General features: G+C 52.6%; 1 protein-coding gene and 1 long non-coding RNA gene across 3 annotated transcripts; one reads left to right on the forward strand and one right to left on the reverse strand.

Moving 5' to 3' along the window:
• Positions 1 to 224: 224 nt before the first annotated feature.
• On the reverse strand, positions 225 to 19,867 carry ZBTB47 (zinc finger and BTB domain containing 47). Of its 2 annotated transcripts, none has more exons than XM_085539158.1 (6): positions 19,311 to 19,867; positions 10,313 to 11,683; positions 6,890 to 7,037; positions 6,094 to 6,209; positions 5,465 to 5,609; positions 225 to 5,242 (listed from the first exon to the last, which is right to left on the reverse strand). In XM_085539158.1, exons 1-6 carry the CDS (start codon positions 19,311 to 19,313, stop codon positions 4,887 to 4,889), a joined length of 2,139 nt encoding a protein of 712 aa, XP_085395284.1. In that variant the 5' UTR covers positions 19,314 to 19,867; the 3' UTR covers positions 225 to 4,886. The 2 variants fall into 2 exon arrangements, 1 of the variants encoding a protein (XP_085395284.1); XR_014943267.1 differs by having other exon boundaries at positions 4,934 to 5,242; positions 6,890 to 7,113.
• On the forward strand, positions 19,055 to 19,860 carry LOC146762191 (uncharacterized). Its single transcript, XR_014943269.1, has 2 exons — positions 19,055 to 19,173; positions 19,813 to 19,860. It is a non-coding gene; the product is annotated as an uncharacterized LOC146762191 (long non-coding RNA).
• Positions 19,868 to 20,969: the final 1,102 nt, after the last annotated feature.

Genomic DNA, 20,969 nt, shown 5'->3' on the forward strand with positions numbered 1-20,969 from the left:
TCCTCACCTCTCTCCAGCACCTTGGGGTCGTAAGCATCCAGCCCTTTCCTCTCCCCACTCATCACTCTTCCCTGACAAGGTATTTTCTTATTGGTCCCACAACAGCCTGTCTGTCTCATGAAGACACACAACTCCTACCAAACCCAACACAAAGTCCACACATGTGATGCAAGAGCAGCCGTGAGAGCATGCCATAGAAACAAAGAAAGGGGTAGAGCTCTACGTTTTCTTTTATAAAAGACAAATTGTTTATTGATTCAGTCCTTCCACTTGCAACCTCTTTGGTAACAGTCGTAACACTTCTAGACCGGGAGAACGCAGTGGAAAGGCCCAGTTCTGTCCTCTCACCACTTTCAGGAAGCCCTGAACGTGCCTTGGTGAGAGGCCAAAAGCAGGTTTCAAAGCTTGGCCAGGGACCTGGCCTCTATGGACCCCCCAGAACAGCCCACCATGGCTCGTCGTGCTCGTGGGCAGCCCAGAGAGCAGCTCCAGCACCTAAGGGCAGATGACAGCTTAGGATGGCGATGCATGCTGGGGTCATGGTGCCAAGGCTGGCTATGAGCTGTGCTTGGAAGGAAGCATTGATGCACCTCTTGGGACTTCCCAGACATCAGCCAATGGGGCCAACAAGAAGGCAAGACTTGCCCCTGGTGGCCTCACAATGATGGGCTGAACCATCAGTGTTGGCCTCCACCTCATCACACCATCCCAAAGAGAGTAACTGCTGTACTTGGCGTTAGAGATAAACGTATACTGATTACACATGGTCATAAAAAAAAAGTAATAATAATAATAATAATAATAATAATAATAATAATACATTTCCTAGAACATTACTTAAGACGCTTCTGAAATGCATCCAAGCTCCCCCTCCCCTCCCTGTCTTCCCTTATCTATACAGAATAAAGTGCTTCGTTTAGTTTGTTCACACTAGTAGAGCCACCAATACACTCTTAAGTTGGCATGTTCGGGCAACTGATACCGAATGTCATAAAATAATACAGAGCCGAACACCAGGCATGAGAAACGAGTTCTGAGGCAAGTGCTTGGGGTTTCACTCGTTTCCTTCAAGTTCCATGCGACTGAGGCTGTTCTTATTTCTGTTTTTGTTTTTTGCTTTTTTCCTGTTCTTTGAAGAATTTCTTTCTTTGTAAGTTCAACCCAACTCCATTGTGGTTGTGTCTCCTCAGGCAGGGATGCTTGTGGGGAAGCTCTCACTGTCCGTGTGAACCAAGGGCATCTGTCCATCTGTCCTTCCCTCTTGACTTCAGGCAAACCAAGAGTTGAATCAGTGGAGTTGTCTAGCAGCGGATGCTTGTCTCTATTGCACTGTCACAGCCGTTCCCACCATCTGTCAGTCCATCACCTTCCCATCGCGCTTGGGTTATGGCTGTGATCCGAAGGGCCAGCCACGCCTCATGGACTTTATGAGGCTAACTGGCCTGTGCTACCAGGCTCCTGGGATACATAAAACAAAAACTACCCTCCCTGCCCAGCTCCCTCCCTCCCCAGAGTTCAACCAAAGGGAAAATCAAAACCAAACTCCGACAGGTCTGGGATGCGGGCAGAGCTGTCAGCTTGAACATCGCCTTAGGGTGTATTCATGAGCTGCATAATGGGAATCAAGCTCCTCTCCACCCTTGCAGTCTGTCGAAGAAGGGATGCGAGAGATTAAGGTGCAAGAGTTAAAAATAAAAAAAAATAAAATATAAAAACCTTGAACACAACAGGCCCAAGTCTCCCGTCTCATCCCCCATCTAACCTAAAGGGTGCCAACACGGTCCAACCAGGATGAATGTAGGACAAGACTTGGTGAGAGCAACTCATTTGAGCTCTTAGAACATTAACGAAAACCAGACATGACAAGACGCATCAGGGGTGAACATGGGTGTAGACAAAAGGACTCGGAGGCCATGCTGGACTCCTAGGAGCTGCCCAGCCCTTGAAGCGGGGAGGGAACAGCAGGGATCTGGTTCTCCAAAGTGCTGTGTGCATGGTCACATCTCAGTGTCTCCAAGTGGCTCTCCGGGCAGTCTCTTGAAGGGGACTGGAGGTGGTCGAGCTCAGCTGTGAGGCTTTCCATGGATGTGGTGATGCCTAGCTGCTGTAGGGTGAGGGATAGCAAGTGCTCTGCACCCGCTCATCTCACCCAGCCCAAACTTGGCTTTGTTAGTTCCAACAAAGAGCTCATGTCAACATCCAAGTGGGTCAGGTCCTCGCCAGGAGAGGATGAGGACAGGGATGGGGAAAGTCACCCCCAGGTGAGCGGATAAAGGAGAGCAGGTGTGTTGGTGGGGGGATTTACTTGGGGAGAAGTCCACCAGGAAGGCAGGTCAATGGGGTTCATCACAGGAGACCACGCTGGCAAGGTGAAGCCTCCTTGTGGTGCAGGCTCCCATCCCATCTCAAGGCCAAGTGCAAGGGGGAAGAAACATGAGGGAGCCCAAGGAGATAAGGTCTGGGAGGCAGTGGTGGAGGAGGCAGCACAGATTGCTCTACCAAGGCCCTCCAATACCTCCAAGGGTGTTACTGACAGCTCCTCCAAAGCAGCCACCTCCCAGGCTGGGTCATGGTCCCTTCAAAAAGCCAATGTCCCCAAGAACTGAGCACTCATGTCCCTCACAGGTGTGTGCTTGAGAAAGCTTTGCACCATGCCAGGGTACAGAAGGACAGAGAGTGGCCAGGATATTTGTACCCATCTAAGAAGGTTAAATACATCGAGGCAGCTCTGCCATTGCACCCTCCCCATGCTCAAAGGCAGAGGGGAATGAGGGTGAGGCCCTGGTACTGATCCTGGTACACTGGACCCCAGTCTGTACAATGACAAGCAAATTGTAGCTACAAAGCGCTAACAACCCCTGAGAGCAGCAAACTCTCCAGGGATGTCAGGCATGGGGTCACCACTCAGACACCCAGCAGCAGACACTGGTCACCTAAGCTGTTAGCTCAAACATAATTCTTTCAGATCAGCCATCATTCCTCAGACCTGTCTTAATGCACATCCCTGTCCAGCAACGCCCCCGAGCATTATAATGAGCTCTCCTGGTCCTATACAGACACCTTCCCGTGCCCAGCTCAGGAGATGGGCACAAGTGCTTTGCTCATTTGGACCAGGAGATGAAGCACCAAGACTTCCTGCAGGGCCAGGTGTGGCTCACCTTCCCCAGCACCCTGATACTTCCCAGACAGGTGCAAACAAGTAAGGGGTCCTGCAGCCCACCCAATGTCCTCTCTCTGTCTCCTGACCCACAAAAAAATCTCTTCAACGCCTCCTCTACAACCTGACCGACATCCACATACATCTGCAGAGCTGCCCTGGGCAGCAAGGAATCCCCTGCACCTGGGCTGGCACCTCTCTGCTCATGATGGAGGCTCTGCAGCTCCTGCAGTGCTCCCCAAACCAACCCACAACAGACACTGTACCAGGAATGGACCACAGAGTCATGGTCAGAGCAACACGTGAGATCCCAAGGCAAAGTGCAGAAGCAAGAGACACAGACTGGACCCTAGCATTCATAAAGAAAACAACAGCAAAGCCTTTGTAGGTTCAGCTCCTCCCTTACTCAAAACTACAGTTCTCTGCTGGCTTAAATAAGTAAAATCAAAGGCCAGCTTCACTTCAACATCATTCAGATTGCTGGGAGAGGAACACACAAACACAGTGTGGCTAAAGATGTATTAACCCACACCATGGGGCACCACCAAGCCAACCACAGCCCTCTCTGGCACAGCCTAGGCACATCAGTCCCTTCTGGTCCCTATAAGGGACTGCCGACCCTATGGGGAGGTGAAGCTTGGTAGAGCAAAGTGGACTTTCCTGACATGGCAAGAAAAAGGCCTTGCCTCCACTTCAATGCTTGGGATGAGACACAGCAGCTCCCAGCCAACACATGTTGCTCACCCACAGGTCGGGTTTGTTCAGATTGTTAAGGCACTATTCTGGGCTGATTCTGCTGAGGACCGGTTGCATGCCATTCCTCCACCCTGGTGCCATCCCACTGGTCCCAAGGCCATCCCAGCTCTCCCAAAGCCACTCTGCAAACACCAGAAATCCAACTCTCAATGGGATGAGAAGGGCACCCCAAAGACAGAAGGGCAGCTGGGCTGCCCATGCCCCCAAAACACAGCACCGGTGTTGTGCTTTTGTCTATTGGAGAGAAAAACCTGCGCTGGGGGAGGAAGACAAGGAGAGGGCTGCTAGCAAGGCCAGATGATGGCTTTCAATGGGGACACAGGCTTTGCTGCATGCCACTGGGAAGCTAACACACCTCAGCTCTTGGGGAAAGAGCTTGATTGAAAGACCAGCTTTACAGTACAGGGATTCAAGCACCACTAGCTAGATTTTTTCTTATAAACACTGAAGTGCTGGCACCCCAGATGGCACAGCATGGTGTCCCTCTGAGCCAAACCAACCTCTTGATGTAGAGATGAATGCAAAGCGTGGTGACAGGGCAACCAGAAAGGGTTGGGATGAGCAACTCAGCTCAGGATGGAGCCGATGGAGCCTGCATCACCTTGCTGGGTCAAATCATTGTTGCTCAGTGGGAAAAATGCCTTGGGAGAGGCTTTTCTTCCCTGTTTTCCCTCTGATGGGGAGTGCTGGTGGAGGGCTGCCAGGGGGCTCCATGGCCAAGATGAAATGGAGAGTGATGTCTTTTACCTGCACCCTTATGGGACAGTCCCTCCCGCCTCTGCATCTACATTCACCAGGGACTTCTTCCTGCTCCCACTCTTCACAGAGAAAGGCTTTGTGGGCAAAAAAAATTAAAAAACAACAAAAAAACAAAACAACCCCAAAACGAGGAGGAATGGGGTAAAGAGCAAGCAAAGCCACATCTCCCCAGGTGTTTCCAAGGGGCAGAGCAGTCTGTGCAGGGGGACGGCACCTAGTTGTTATTTGAATTTATCCTCCCTGCAGGAAACAGGGGAGGTGGGGGTGGTAGGTGAGGAGGAGGAGGGAGGGTCTGTGGCAGGGGAGGAAGCAGCGGCAGTGGGGAGACGCCGGGGGGCAGCGGGGCCGGGCTGGCAGCAGGCTGAGGGACGGCTGTGTCCGAAGCCAAGGGGTTGCTGACACGGAAGCATTTCTCCTTGTGGGCTTTCAGCATGTTGGAGAAGCGGAAGCGTTGGCCGCAGACATCACAGGGGTAGGGCTTCTCCCCCGTGTGGGTCCGGCGGTGCCGCTTCATGTTGGGGCGGCTGGTGAAGCTCTTCCCGCAGATCTCACAGATGTAGGGCTTCTCACCTGGGTTTTCAGTGGGGAAAAGGTGAGAAGCAGCACTGGATCCTTCCCTCATCCCCATAGAATCTCTGCACCGTTAAGGCTAGAAAAGACCTCTAAGATCATCAAGTCCAACCCCAACCCATTCCCACCATGCCCACTAACCATGTCCCTCAGTGCCACGTCTCCACACTTCTTGACAACAATCCCAATCCCACCTCATCCCAGCAAGACAGGAGCTCTCACCTGTGTGTGTCTTCATGTGCTCATCGAAGTACTGCTTCATGTTGAAGTCCTTGCCACACCACTGGCACATGAACTGCTTGTGGCCGATGTGGATGCTCATGTGGGAGCGCAGCTGGTACTTGTATTGGAAGCGCTCGTTGCAGTTCTGCAGTGGGGTGGATGAGTGGCTGATAAGAGCAGGAAACACCCCAAAATCCCACCCCACCCCTACCTCATATGGGAAAAAGGACAAAATTGATGTTTCCCTGAAAGAATGCCAATAAGTGAATTTTGGGGTTGCTGAGAGAAGCTGCAGATGTCCCATTCCTGGGGGTGCAAAAGACCAGGTTGCATGGGGGCCTGGGCTGCTTGAGTTGGCAGGGGACACAAACCCATAGAAGGAGGTTGGAACTGGATGATCATTAAAGTCCCTTCCAGGCCAAGCCAGTCTATGATTGTACAAAAGTCTCAGTCTCACCCTATGGTTGGTGAGGCCTTCAGGAAGGAACGCAAAGCATGGGGAAGGGGGGAAACACCCAAACAGCACAAAGCGCTGTGAACTGGAGGACACTGCCCCAGTTCAGCATTTTCCCCCATTTATGAGGAATTATGAGGGGCATCAGGGATGTCGGGAGGAGAAGAGACCTCACCTCACACTTGAAAGGCTTCTCCCCAGAGTGCTGCAGCGAATGGACCTTGAGGGACATGCTGCGCTTGAAGGACTTCCCGCAGGTCTCGCAGGTGAAGGGCATGTCCTTGGTGTGAGCTAAGGGCAGAGGTGAGCAGTGTCACGTACCATCACCATGCATTGGCCTCTGGTGGTCCCACAACTGACACCCAACCTTGGCCAGCCCAAAGACATCATCCCAAGAAGACACCCCATAGCACCATGCCATCAATGAGCGTGTACCACTGAGATTCCCTCCCATACACAACCCAGTGCAAGATGCTGTCTGCCAAAAAAAAACCAAAAACCACCATTTTTGCTCTTTTTTAGTGCCTGTGAGCACAGAGATGCGGCCGCTGCTGCCATCTGTGATTTGCTTTTCAAAGCGCGGTGCCGGCACAGGCTCATCCTCTTTTTACAAGGGAAGGATGGTTACACTTCAAACCTTCCTTTGATCACTTCTGATGTCTTTTTTTTCTTTTCTGGTTAAATAAAATAAATGAGGTTTCCCGATGCCACACCTGCTCTGCAGCACAGAACTGCTCCAAAAGCAGCAATACAGAGCAGACGTATGCTCAGCATTCACCACCCAGCTCGGCAAGATAAAAAAGCTAAATTTCTATGCTTTCGCTTTGCTATTCAAAAGCTCACCGTGAGCCAACCCAGCCCTAAGTTCCCAGCATAGCAGCAATAGAAAAAAATGCCTTTCATCACCAAAATCCCACATCAGCACCCCTAATGAGATCCCCCTAACGAGACCCAGCGCCTCCCGCACTCACCAACCATGTGTTTGCGCACGTGGGCCATGGTGTAGAACTTCTTCTCGCAGATCTCACAGGAGAACTTCTTCTCGGCGTAGCCATGGACAATCTTGTTGTGCTCATGGAGCGACCAGAGCTTCTTGAAGCCCTTCCCACACGTCACACACTGCAATGAGAGAGGGGCTGGGCAGGGAGGCAGGGGAACGTACCGAGGCATTGCCGGTATTTGGGTTTTGCTTTGGCTGTTGAAAGACAACATCATCACAAAACCTGAAGCTGACAGAACGACAAGCGGTGTTGCCACAGACCTTGTGGCTTTAAAAGCTCCAGAACTCAATTTTCTACCCATTGGCTGGGCTGATGCCTTTCCAAGGAAGGACACAACCCCTCCAGTAATGGATATATGAGGCTTGCAAAACCTACAGCTCATGCACTGGGGTCTTATTCCCAGCTGAGGATTTCATGCTTGCACACAATAAAGACATTACATCCAAAAAAAACCCCAACCCCACTGTATTAGCATTAGAAGGTTGCAAGGGATACAGGGAAAAGGAGAGGCCTAAGCCAGGGCAGCACGACTTCTGACTTCAGCAGGTATCCTAGCACTAAATGAGTTCTCTGAAAATAGGTCTTCATCCCCAAAATCCTACTTGTACCCATGGATTTTGAAAACACCCATGAATCTCCCACAGTCTATTAGTATCCATTAATTGAGAAAACAGCCAGTAATGGAACAAAACAGACCCCAAACCAGCTCATCTGCACAGCAGAATGACAGGATGTGACTGTTAATTATGAGCAAAGCCTCCTCCTAGGAATCACAGTAAAGGTTTGCTCCTCCACCAAGATCAGTGCTCATCAGAAAGCTTTTCACCCCTGCCATGGGCTGTGGTTGGCTTTTCACCACACTCTCACAGCTTCTGCACAGGCTCTAAACCCTTTCTGAGTCCCAGAGGAGAGAGATGAACCCAGTCATTGGTGCGTGAGGTCAGCTTGGAGCTTGGGGAAACAAAAAGCATTGCACAACCTTGCTCTGCTGGAGCAGCCTTCATCTCCCCGTGTACTCTTGGCCAAGTCCTCTTGTCCAACTGGGCTCAGAACATCTCTTCTCCTTGCAGGTACATTGTGAGTAATAACTGATACCTAGGAAGCATCTGGCTACAGCACAGCCGAGCAGCACCAGCAAGCCCATGTAGGACTTCACAGGGGGTGCAGACAGCATGGCCTCAACCTCCTCCACCCATCCAGGGCACGAGATGCTCATGGATGGGTTTCATCCAGATTTTGCACTGAATGAGGCTGCAGTACCACAGAAAATATACTACTATGTCATGTTGTCACAGTGTCTCTCTATCTTTGTATTTTTAGGTGCCCAGAAGGCAAAATGAGGGCCACAGAGGCACTCCCAGCACTCCATTTCTTCATCCTGGCAGGCCTGAATTTCAGCACGAGCAGTCCTCTGAGTTTTAATGGCTCTAAGTAAATATTTCTATAGATCAGAGCAGTTTTATCTCTTCTTTAAGAGACGTTTTGAGACCGACTTCCACATCCTCCACTGAAAATGAAAAAGGCTGCAGGGGAATATTAAAATTAAAGGCGGAGAAAGGAGATGTAAGAAAGTCCTCAGCTGGGACAACGCAGCCCCGAGGGCAGAGCCCTGTGCCCTCAGGCAAAGGACAAGGCAAGTCATCAAATACATTCTGGCAAGCAAAGAGGAAAATCACACTGGAGCAGGTTAAGAGAGATTTTGAGAACAACGCAATAAAGCAAAGGGTGAATCCTCATTGAGGCAGCAGGGCAGGAAATCTGCGATGGGGTCATGGGTGTCAATGGGAAACGTTCCCAGGGAGCAAAGCTGCAGTGTGGGAGTGAGAGCCCTCAGGGTGAGATCTGGGGGCGAATCAGCACAGATTTAAGAAGACAGCAATAGGGTAAGAGGAACGGTCCTTCCATGGATGTGCTTAAAAACTGTCCAGATAGAAAGAAAAAAAAAATCCCTTTTCCAACCAGGAATAATTCCACGGTATATTGATAAAGTTATTCAAGACTGCTGGGCTAAATAGAGTGAATTTGGCTGCTACAAAATGCCTGAATAAGTGAGAGGTAATGAGCCAGGCCTTCTGCGGAGGGAGGTCACCGCAGGGGCAGCTGTGGGTCACCCCATCCCAAAATGAACCAGAAAAGGGATTAAAAACGGAGGAGGGAAAAAAGCAAAGAGGTGGCAGCACTTGCTGACAGCCCCATTTCATCCACCAGGAAAGCAGCAGAGAGGCATGAAGAAACACCCCGGGAAAGTCTCCTTTCAATTGCTTTATAATGGGCTCCAAACCAGCCAGCAGCGTGCAAGAGGCGTCAGGCATAGATTCACCAGTCCTGGTTCAGTGAATGCAAAATCATCACAAAAAAAGCAGACATCAGAACTGTGAGTTCTTCAGAAGGACCCTCCAAAGGGCTCTGTCACCTATTTTATTTGAGATACAAGCACTGTAGGGCTGCAGTGACACCCCGGTTGTGCTCATTTCGCCAAGGAGGGGTGCAAAATCCCTTAAAATCCCATCATTTGGTGGAAGGATCACTTGGTGTGAAGCTCTCCAGAAGACACTGTTCATTTATTAACAGCAGCAGCACTGTGCAGAACTGTTCAGTGGGGATTAGAAGTCTGTGGGAATGTGCAGTTTTGCTGCTCAGCAGGGATGCCTGTCTATCACCCCAAAATTGCACTGATCTAACGGAGGTGACTGGCACATGCAGACGAGGATCCCCGTTAGTGGTAGGCAAAGGACATTCAGCCCCTGAGCCATACACGGATGTCAAGTGAGTTTGGAAATTTGCTAAATACGTGAGCTAAAGAGCACAAAAGGCAGATTAAAACCACTTACTTATGTCAGCAATTCTTCAAATCAAGCTAAATTGGTTTAAGCCTGGGTGGAACCGGCTGGAGTGTGTCTCCATTAGAGGTTTGCAGTGTTTTATCCAGATTAACTGAACGAATGCAAAGAAAAACTACTCCCCCCAAACTACTCTGCATTTCTACCTGGTTGGCCAAGGGGAAGACATGTCTGTCAGCACTAATCCCCTGGTCCCTTGCCACCATGGGAACCCTCTAAGCTCGAAAAGAAGTCACAAGAGAAGCAAGGCTCCCTCCAGTCCACCATGCCCATCCACAACATCAAAAGTATTACTGGCACACCATGCTATGGTGTAACTGGATGGGATGTTCTCCCCATTGGGATGTCTTGTCATGGTTGGACATCCTTCTCCTTGGTGGGATGAACCACCTCAGAAGGATGTCTCATCATAGTAGGATCTCCCTCCCCAGCAGGCTGTTCAATCATGGTAAGACTTCCCTCCCCTTGACGGTATCCCCATCCCCAGCAGGACACACCATCATGGTGGGAAGTCCCTTCCCTTGTGGGGATGTCGCTGGGCTGGCAGGCTCACCTGGATGTTCTTCTCGCAGTCAGTCTGATGGTGCAGCAGCAGCTCACTCTCAAGCAGGAAGCGTTTGCCGCACTTGTCACAGATCTGCATGCGGCTGTGTGTGACATTCATGTGCTTCTCCAGGTACCAGCGGTTGTTGAAGACCCGGGGACACTTCTTGCATGGGTAGTGCTGCTTCTCCTCCAGTTTCACCTTCTGACCCAGCCCATCTTGCTCTTTCTTCCTCTTCCTCCCTCGTTGCCCTTCCTCTTCTTCCTCTTCCTCCTCTTCGGTCTTGGCCATCTCCTGGGACCGGGTGGCCATGGCAGATTTGGTGGCTTTGGTTGTTCGGCTTCCTCTGCGGGTCTGCCCACTCTTTTCCCTTTTCATCTCTGATGTGTCTTCATCGTCATCCTCCTCTTCCTCTTCTTCTGTTGTCTCCTCCAGGTCTTCCTCCTCACTGTGCTCCTCTTCTTCATCCTCACCCACCTCCGCATCCTCCTCTTCTTCCTCCTCCTCCTCCCCTTCCTCATTCTCCTCCTCCCCATCCTCCTCTGTGTCACGTCCATCTCCATCAGGCCGCCCCATCACAGCTGCCTCGCTGGCGGCCGCCTTCCCCTCCATGCCCTTGGAGACATTGAGAGTCTGGTTGTTGAGGTTCACCTCCACGATGATCTGTTCCCGGTTGTAGGAGCTCTGACCGTCCAGGTCCTCTTCGGATTCCTCACCCTCCATCTTGCAGACAGCACCCGGGCCACCATCCTTCTCCTCCTTGTAGTACTGCTTGGCCTGTCCTGGCGGCAGCGATCCACCACCCGCCCCATCCTCCACCCGCACCGAGTAGGGGTCAGTGCCCTCCCGGGCGTAGATCTTGGGGTGAGGGGTGTCCACCTCCTGCTTGATCTCACAGTAATATGGTGGAGGGCCAGCACAGCCCTCGGCGGGCAGGGCCATGTCAGCAGCCAGGCTGAGCGAGCGCGTGTCCAGCAGGTCCTGGCAGGAGGATGCAATGTTATTCATCTGCAGCACGGCGGCCGCGTTCAGCACGTCCTGCACATTGCAGGAGTTGACAAGGAGCTTGGAGGTGTAGATGAAGTTGAGGATCTGCTGGAGGCCCTGTGAGGTGAGGGCCTCCAGGGAGAGCTCCACACGTTGCAGCTGCTTGTTTTGGGTGAAGAGAGAGTGGAAGAACTGGCTGTAGGCTGCCAGGACCCCCTTGTGCGCCGGGAAGATGCTCTTGTGCTGCACCAGCACGATGTCCACGTCGCACAGGTCCGGCTGAAAGAGGCGCTGCTCGTTCAGTCTGTCCATCAAACACGTGAAGTGGAGGGCTACATCCTCCACCAGGGAGTACTCAGCTGAAGGGTAGTCAGTTGTCTTTTCGACTATCAGCTGTGGACGAGAAGGCAATAAAACTGCTCAGAAAGGCTCCTTCCCCAGGAAAAAGACCCGCCCAGCCATCTCAACCATCCCTGTCTGCCTGTCCCCAGTCAGAGATGACAACCAAGAGGCTCCATCGCTAGACTAAGCTTGGGAACACCAACCAAGAAGTTTCATCTTGGGGACAGCAGCCAAGAGACTCTACCACCAGACCCAGCTTGGAAATGTCAACCAAAATCCTCCACCATGACTATGCTTGGGGACACCAACCAACGAGCTTCACTACTATGCTCGGCTTGGAGATGCCAACCAAAAGGACTCCATCTAGGAGGAGAAAATTCACTGTGAGAACAGGCTGAAGAGCCACAAGCACTTGTCAGCAGCCCCTCAGTGCAGGTGGGAAGCACCATGGCCACCCCACAACCTGGTGGAGGCCAAAGCCTCAGCACTCACAGACAGAAGATGTCATGCAGGACAGAGGGACTTTAATACATCCTCAGCCTCCTGAATCAGATAGGGTGGGTGCGATTGTGGGGATATTCATCAGTTCTAGGCAATGGATGTCTTCTACATAGCAAGGAAGAAATTAGTATTTTATACTTCCCCATTCCTACAACATAATTACATAGAATCACACAACACTTGGGTTATGCTCACAGAAAGCAGCCCCTGGGCTGTATCTCCAATTCCTCTTCCTCCCGTGAGGCCGAGGAACCACAGATGAATCCAGGGGCACTTCCCATCACCCTACGCCATGCTGAGCAAACTCCCAGTTGAGCACATGCCCCCTAAAAGCAATTACCAAATTACTCCACGTGCACTGACTCACTTTGGCAGGATTCACCAGGATGATTTATGCCTTTTTTTCCCCTCCCCTTAAGCTCTCATCTTATCGTTGCCTGGGGAATGGCAGCACCCAGAACAATCCAAGTCTGGAAATGCTGTGAGAACTGGGGCTGCTGCCCAGTGATTTAACTCCATTTGCACGTGCTTTTGCAGGGCACAGACCCCAGGACCCTCACCCACTGTTGCAAAGAGACCCAGACTTCCCTTTCCCTTATTTTCCATGCTGAGCACCCAAGACAAGTGGCATGGATGGATATGGCCCTATGAATGCTCCTTGTCCTGCTATGGGCTGAGAGGGGCTGGGGCGCAGTACAGTGATGGAGGGGCAGTGCTTCATCCTGCACCCACCGCACCAGAAGACTTTCCCAGCTGATACTTCTTCTGGGGCAAACAACAGTTCTTGATCAACTGAGTGATTCCAGCACAACACATTCTGTCTTTTTTTTTTTTTCTTTAAGCCAAAGGCAAAAACAAACCAGAAAAAAAAATGCTCAAATAACAAAAAAGGGTGTTTTCTTCTTTGTTTTCTCACCAAACAAACAAAACCCCTCCTCCACCCTGCTAAAATCTTTCATTTTCCTCTGAATTTCTGCTCTGCAACCACCCAGCTCAGCAGCTCAGCAGCCCTGGCACGGGGCAGTCCCAGCAAACACTTCTGTCCTTGAGGAAAGGAGGAAAATGCAGCTCTGCTCTCAGCTCTGCAGCAGGGCAAGGAGATGGGGAAGGTATACAATATGGATATTTTTGTTATAAAATGCTGCATTCCTGCTGGTGCATCTGTACATCCATCTACCAACCAACGAAACACCCATCAACCCACCAACCAAACATCCAGCCACCCACCCACTCATCCCCCCATCCTTTATCCATCCATCCCCACATCCATCCGTCTATCCCCACATCCATCTGTCCATCCCCGCATCCATCTGTCCATCCATCCATCCGTCCATCCGTCCATCCCCACATCCATCTGTCCATCCATCCATCTGTCCATCCGTCCATCCCCACATCCATCTGTCCATCCATCCATCTGTCCATCCCCGCATCCATCTGTCCATCCATCCATCCGTCCATCCCCGCATCCATCTGTCCATCCATCCATCCGTCCATCCGTCCATCCCCACATCCATCTGTCCATCCCCACATCCATCCGTCCATCCATCCATCTGTCCATCCCCACATCCATCTGTCCATCCATCCATCTGTCCATCCATCCATCTGTCCACCCATCCCTCCATCCATGCCCCCATCCCTCCATTCACTCATCCCTCCATCCATGCCCCCATGCCCCCTTCCACCCATCATCCCTCCATCCACCTGTCTACCCACCCGTCCATCCATCCGTCCCCTCTGCTTTCTAACCCTTGTGACTGCCCAGGACACGTCGACGGAAGGAATTTGGATGGCTCAGCTCCTCCAAGAGAATTGAAAAAATGATGATATAATGAAAATCGCTGCGAACGTTGAAGAAACAGCAAGATTTCAACCGAGCAGTCTTCTGCTTGCCAGGGACTCTCCTGCCTTGATCTCACTCCAAAAATAGCCCTACATTTGGGTTTTTCCTCCAGCATTCCCAACACTGGGGTGCACCCTCACTTTGCTCCCGATTCAAGATGCTGTCAGTCCACAAGGTGTGCAGGTGGAAAAATGGGTGCAATATTGGGGAAATGGGATCCTCTGGACAGCATCGCCTCCGCTGCAGCCCAGTCTGAAAAACGAACGTTGGCTTTTTGCTCTAGATTGAGGCATTTTTGGCAAAAAGGGGCTGACCCCTCACCCAGCGCCGGGTCCTGCCAGGCAGCTCTAATCAGTCCCAGCAGCGGCGAGGACAATGCGTGTCTTGGCTGCGTCCCGCCAGTGACTTCAGCCCGGACTTGTCAGCAGGAGGGTTTGCTTTTTATTGCTATCAGATGCTTTCGTGCTCTTGCCCGGAACTGGTGTCCCAGCCAAGCCCTGAGTCGCATCGAAGAGGCACCCACGGGGGTCACATCCCTGCCTCACCCCCAAACATCCCTCTGGGGCAGCATCGGCACAGAGGATGGATCCCACAACCCCTTCTCATGTGCCAATCCTGAATATATATACATATTTTAATTAAAAAAAAAAAAAAAGTTGTATTTTTGCTCTTTTCCACCATCACGGCTTTGGCTCGCTGGCAGCTCACATTGCTTTGGTTTAGTTTTGCAAGAGGCTCAGCCTGGTGGGAACAAGTCGCATATTGTGTCCCCATCTCCATCTCCACCCTTATCCTCACTCCCAACCCCACCTCCATCTCCAACCTCAACCCCAGCCCCACCTCCAAGCTCAATCTCAACCCCAATCCCATCTCTAACCTCACTCCTGACCCCATCTCCACCCCTGTCTCCATCTCCAATCTCCAGCCCTGCCCCCATCTCCATTCTCCATCCCCATCTCCAGCTTCCAGCCCCATCTCCATCCCTGTTCCTATCTCCAACCTCCAGTCCCACCCTCACCTCCAATCCCTGTCCCCACCTCCAATCTCCATCACTGACCTCAACCCCATTGCCATCCCCAAACCCAACCCCATCCCTGTCTCCAACCTCCCTCTCACCCCCTGTCATGGTTTTGTGCTCATCCCCATCCCAAGCTGGGGGTCCCACTGGGTGCCCCCATTCCATTGGACACTCACACCATCTCCTTTCCCCAAACTCTCCCAACCAACCAAAGCCATCACCAAACCTCAGTCATACCCAGCACTGAGCAGAGCCCTGTTGGGATTATTCGAAAGCGGTGTGGCCATGCACTCCCCACCCCGCTGGGCCAGCCGGCGCCTGCAGCCAGCCCTTCCCGCGCCGACGCTTCCCTCCGGCTCTATTTTAAGAGCATTTCCAACCAGTGCTGCCAAAACCCCATCCCGAAGCAGCCCATGGGGAGGATGCTGGGGGCAAGCGGGGCTCGTTGTGCTCACACTTTTTTTATTACTCCTATTTTTTTCATGTATAAGCCCCTGTTTCCTTCCTTTCCCTTCAAGGAAACCTCACTGCTGCCCTCCGGCCGGAGTGAAGCAGCAGGATGTGGGCAGAGATAAGGGAAGCACGGGTGATGCTTGCTGGACCGCAGGGAGCCACAACTGAGCCAGGGAAGCAGCAGTGCTATGTAAACACCCCCTGCCTTGAACGGATCTCTCCTTTGGGAATTCCCTTCCAATTCTTCACTCCCCCAAAATCCCCCAAACTCAATTACTCTGTGCAATCATCCCTGCAGGCATTCAAGGCCAGGCTGGATGTGGCTCTGGGCAGCCTGGGCTGGTGGTTGGCGACCCTGCACACAGCAGGGGGTTGGAACTGGATGAGCATCACGGGCCTTTTCAATCCAGGCCGTTCTATCAATCTACTTTTTGGTAGCATTTTGCAACTGCTGAAGCACTGAAAGTTGACCTTCAATATTAAATTGCATTAAGGAAAAGCACTCTGATAAGTAGCTCAGGATGCTGCCTGTATCTTGCTCATCAAAAATAATTAAAACTTGCCCTATCTGCCATTTGGACAACGCTGTGTTTTGGGGAGAAAGCACTGTGCTGAATCCCCATTTGATGCCACACAAGAAAGGAATGGCATTAAAGCCTATTGTTGTAGAGTTCGCGTGACGCAGAACAGCATCACTGAGATGATGCTACCCGGGATGTCAGCGCTGTGGGGTTCCATCCCCATAGTCTGCCCGCTGGTTCCTATTCCTATCATTTGCCCTGTGCCCTTGGATGAGATTTGCATCCTCCTTTCTCTGGCTTTGAGAGCAGATAACGCTAAAAACAATGCAAAGCTCGCGGGAATGAAGCCACCCCATGACCTGCAGCACTGCTGAGCAGCTTAAAGAAAAAACACAAGAAACACCACCAAAAACTCAGGAAACATCCCCCAAAAGCCGTAAAACCACCCAAACTCCATAGCTGTCACCAAAAAAACATCACCAGGAACCCAAGAAACCACTGGATTTTGGATCATGGCCATGCACAGAAGCCCTGTGTTGGAGGAAGGCTCTTCCCACTGTGCCCTTCCCTGTCTCCTCCCTTCACCAGCACTCTGGTACCCACCACAGGGCATTGAGCACCTGAAAAAGACCCATAAACTGCCTCAAAAGCCAACCAAGTTTGGGATTCTGAAGGCAGCCAAAGACTTTCCAGGCTCATTTTCCCTTCTTTGGTTTACATGTTTTCCTAGAAGCCAGCACCCACATTGCCAGGGAGCGATCTGGGAAGCCAGCAGCAGGACCGGCCCTGAAGAAGGGATCGGGGACGGCTCATTCCCCATCCCTGGGCCCCGCGTAGAGGCTGGTTGAGGGGCCTCCGAACAGGGGAACCGGAGCTGCTGCTTAAGGGCTGGTTGTGTTTGGGTTTCTTTATTCTTATACTTACTTTTGTAAAAGCTTTTTTTTTCTGCTTTTCCTTTTGGGTGTAGAGCTGCAAAGCCACAGCAATGTCCCAGCTCTGGGTATGGCAGCACCCACACCTCCCCCCCACAGCGCACACCAGAGATGCTCTTTTGGGGCAAAAGGCTTGGAAATAGGATGCACCCCTCAGGGTAATGCTCTGTGCCACCAAGCATGTGGCCCATGGGAGACCCCAAGGGGGGAGAGACGGGTGCTGGGGATGCACACACATAAAGCTGCTGCCTCTGCCTCCCCCCTCTGCCCAAGAGAAACAAGAGGAAGGAGGATGAAGGGAGGAAACAAGGACAAACCCCAGTGCTCACCTCCTTGGCTGGGCTGCAGGCCAAGTGGCTGTGCCAGGTGCTGGATCCAGCCACTGTCCGGCCTGGTGCAAGATGCTGGCACGAGGGGATCAGGGACACAGCACACGTGGCCCCATATCACCATACTATGGGGATGTGGGGATGGGGACTGCATGAGCATCCCTACCATGGGACCCTGCTGACATGCCTGGGCCTATGTATAAACCTCCATAAATCCCACTCAAATGGATGCTCCCACGTGTGAGGGATGTGGGCAGGGGGATGGCAAAGTCACCCTTCCCAATGTCACCAAAGCTTCTCATTCCTTGCAGGTGACCCCCTCCCACCCCCAGAGCCAACCCAACCTTGTGGGCACCACTGTTCCACTGCCACCTCCATCCTGGCCCCATACCCAAACTCATTCTAGGCTGCACCACCACAAGACCACAAGTGTCCCTGACAAGAGACAGCAGGGATGGCTCTAATGCTCCAGTGAGGCTGTAAGTCATATCAGTGAAGAGGGGACATGGGGACAACACCCCAAACATTCACAAGTGGCCTTGACAAGAGACAGCGGGGCTGACCCTACAGCCCCAATGGCTGATCCATCGCACTGTGCTGCCATTGGGAGGAAAAGGGGGAGATACATTATCTTATGGGGTGGGAACAAGGCCCCAACAGCCCCCCTCAATGAGACAGACTGGGGATGGCCCTACAGCCCCAAAGGGCGACCCAACACCAGGTCACACCGCCTGATGAGGGCCATGGGGACCTCGTAGCCTCAATGAGAGGCAGCAGGGATGGCAGTGCACACAGTGGGGTGGCCCATCACCACGTGCTGCCATTTGGAGAAATAAAGGGGGAAGATGCACCAGGCAATGGGTCAGTGAGCCATGCCCTGGGCTCATCCTTAGTGGGGACAAGTGGGATGCAAACAGCGCAGCAGCAGAGGGATGCTCTGCTTCACGGATGGCTGCAAACCTAATGGTACACCAATCTCAGAAGCTGAATGGGAACCAAACACCCATCCCAGCTGTGGGTACCAACACCAGGGCACCGCAGCAGCATCCCAACCACATCCCCATGGTGGGGCCTGCACCCCCATTGCTATGCCCATTCCAGGTGACCCCGGGGCTGCTCTCACAGCCACAGCCACACACTTTCAGTGATGGGGCTGATGAAGCATCCTAAGGGATGTTTCTCCCCCTGCTTCAGGTTCAAGGTTGTTTGCTGCTGATCAAATCCTTCCCCCCCCCCTCAAAAAAAATAAATATATATATATAAAAGACATAACTGTGGGCTAAAATAGGTCACCCGTGCAATGTGCCTCCTCGGCATGTTCTTATCTTCTAGCAGCATGCACAGAGATGCTGGTTCTGCAATGGGTGCTTCCCTTCCCCCTCACCCCCCCATCTCCCCACCATAGGGCACTGCTGGGTGCCCCCAACCCCACCGGGATGATGTGGGATGGGGGGGGAGGTGACAGGGAGGAATTAAGCAAAATGAAGGAGTCATCCGGGAAACAAGAAGGGCTGCACAATGCCAGGGGATCCTCCGGCCCTGGGTGAGCAGCGGGCACCCAAACTTTCCCTATCCCCCCCCATGCTCATAATGCCCCCATCCCCCCTTCCAGCACTGAGCGCAGTCCCCTATAGGACAGAGGACAAGGAGCCGGGGGGTGGGGGGGGGAGGGCACCCAGGAAGGGCACCCCTGTACAGAACGGGGCCTGTGCATCACGCTGGGGGATGGGGGGAAAGAGGGATGGGGGGGGGGGGGGGGGGGCACAAGGAAATGATGATAATAATAATGATTATTGCAAACGTGTGCAAATCAGGGCCTCGTGCACCGTCCTCCCCGCTCCAAACCCCATCAGCGCAGCCCAACCCCGCTGCACCCCCCGCCCCATAAGGACGCAACCCCCCCCAATCCCAACCCCAACCCCAATCCCCTCCCGCACGGATTCCGGGGTAAGTTTCGGGATGGCCTCTGCAAAGTCAGCAAAACCCCAAAGGAAAGGAACAGAAATAATGAAGGAGCAAAGGGAAGGGGGAGGATTTAAAGGGGGTGGGGGGGTTCTAAAGGTGGGGGGGGTTTGAGGCTGTACCATTTTGATGCCCAGATCTCCGCGCGGGGTCCCGCTGCTCCTCCGCTGCCCGGGGGTTTGTGCTCTCCATGTAAAACGGCCGCGCTGCCGGCTGGGCTGGATGCTGCTGCCCGGCACGGAGGGCTGCTCTCCTCTTTCTTTTCTCTCGTTCGATTTGTTGCTTTATTTTCCTTTTTCTTTTCGCTTTTTTTTTTTAATCTTTTTTTTTTTTTGCTGTTTTTTTTTTCTTTCTTTCTTTTTTTTTTTTTTTATATATATTTTTGCTTCTTCGGGTTGGGTTTGTGGGGGGGGGGGGGTGAAGGAAATTACAGCGCTGCCAGCTCCGCTTGCATCCCCCGTCCCTCTTTTTCTTCCTTCTCTCTTTTGCTTTTGTTTGTATTTTTTCCCCCCTGTTTTTGTTGCCCCCCCCCTTTCTTCTCCTTCCTCCCCTCCTTCCTTCTCCTTCCCCTCCTCCCTCGCTCCTTCACCTCATCCTGCCCATCGCCATGTTCGCCCCTTTTAGGAAGACGGAGGAATGCGGAGCGGCGGCGGCTGGGGCTGCCAAGAGCCCGAGGGCCGCTGATTGGAGACTCCGCATCAGATGGGGCCGCGGCTGCCCCCCTTAAAGGGACAGAGCCCCTTCGCCGCGCCGCCCACGCGTGACCGCCCCCTCCACGCGTGACACCCCCCGGCATCGCCTCCCACCCACCCCCGTGTGGAAGCAGCACTAACGACACGTCCATCATCCTCTGTGAGCGTCATTAAGTCCACGCTGGGGAAACTGAGGCACGGGAGGGATGGCAGCTTTCCCAAGAGTAAAACCCCCACATTTGGGTTTTTGGGTTGGGGATGCTCAGTGTGGGGAGCGATGGGCTGGTACTGAGCTTAGTTGGGTTGAGAAAGGGGTTTGTGGAGCACTCACCTGCCATGGTGGGAGCACAGAGGTGTCCCTGCCTATAGCAAAGGAGCTGGAACTGGACGATCTTAAAGGTCCCTTCCAACCCAAACCATTCTGGGATTCTATTTTAAAGCACTTTTGGGGTTCACAGTGGGGTCTCGTGGGTGAGGTTTTGCGACTTAGGCTGCCAGCACTGTGTGGGTCTCACCAAGCCCTCCCCACACCCCTAGTTCAAATCACACATCTCCCCACGCGCTTGGGGCACCAAAATCACCCCAAATCCCACCTGCTGCCCTGCAACCAAACCCCACAGCAGCTCCGATGTGTCCCCCACACCCGCATCTGCTGCGTCCCCATCCCACCTTTTGGGCCGTTTCCTTCTTGCCAACCCCTCCCTTTTGCAGACAGAAGTGCAGTAACGTCTTGCACTTGTTTAGACTCTGTTGCCATGCGCGGTAACTTCTTCCAGATGTGCGCGGCCCTTTGCATAATGTCGCTGCAGCCACGTCCTGCCTGTGCTCCGTTTCCTGGGCTTATTATTTAACGTTTGGGTTTTAATCCTCTGTCTTGCTTTCAACCAGGAAAAAAAATAAAAGAATCCTGGCTGAGACGGCCGGCAGTTTTCCCTGTATCTTAGAACTCTTCCCAGGATGAGTGCTTGGCCTGCCCTACGTGTCTCAGCGCCTGGAAGCGTTTCCAAGAGCTCCACGAGATGCTGGAGGACACCCAGCGGACACGCGGACACCGATGGGGTGAGGGTGAGATGAAGGCTGAGATGGGAG

Source organism: Coturnix japonica, chromosome 2 (assembly GCF_054131305.1).
Source record: "Coturnix japonica strain WE chromosome 2, WE-NBRP24, whole genome shotgun sequence".
Taxonomy (NCBI): domain Eukaryota; kingdom Metazoa; phylum Chordata; class Aves; order Galliformes; family Phasianidae; genus Coturnix; species Coturnix japonica.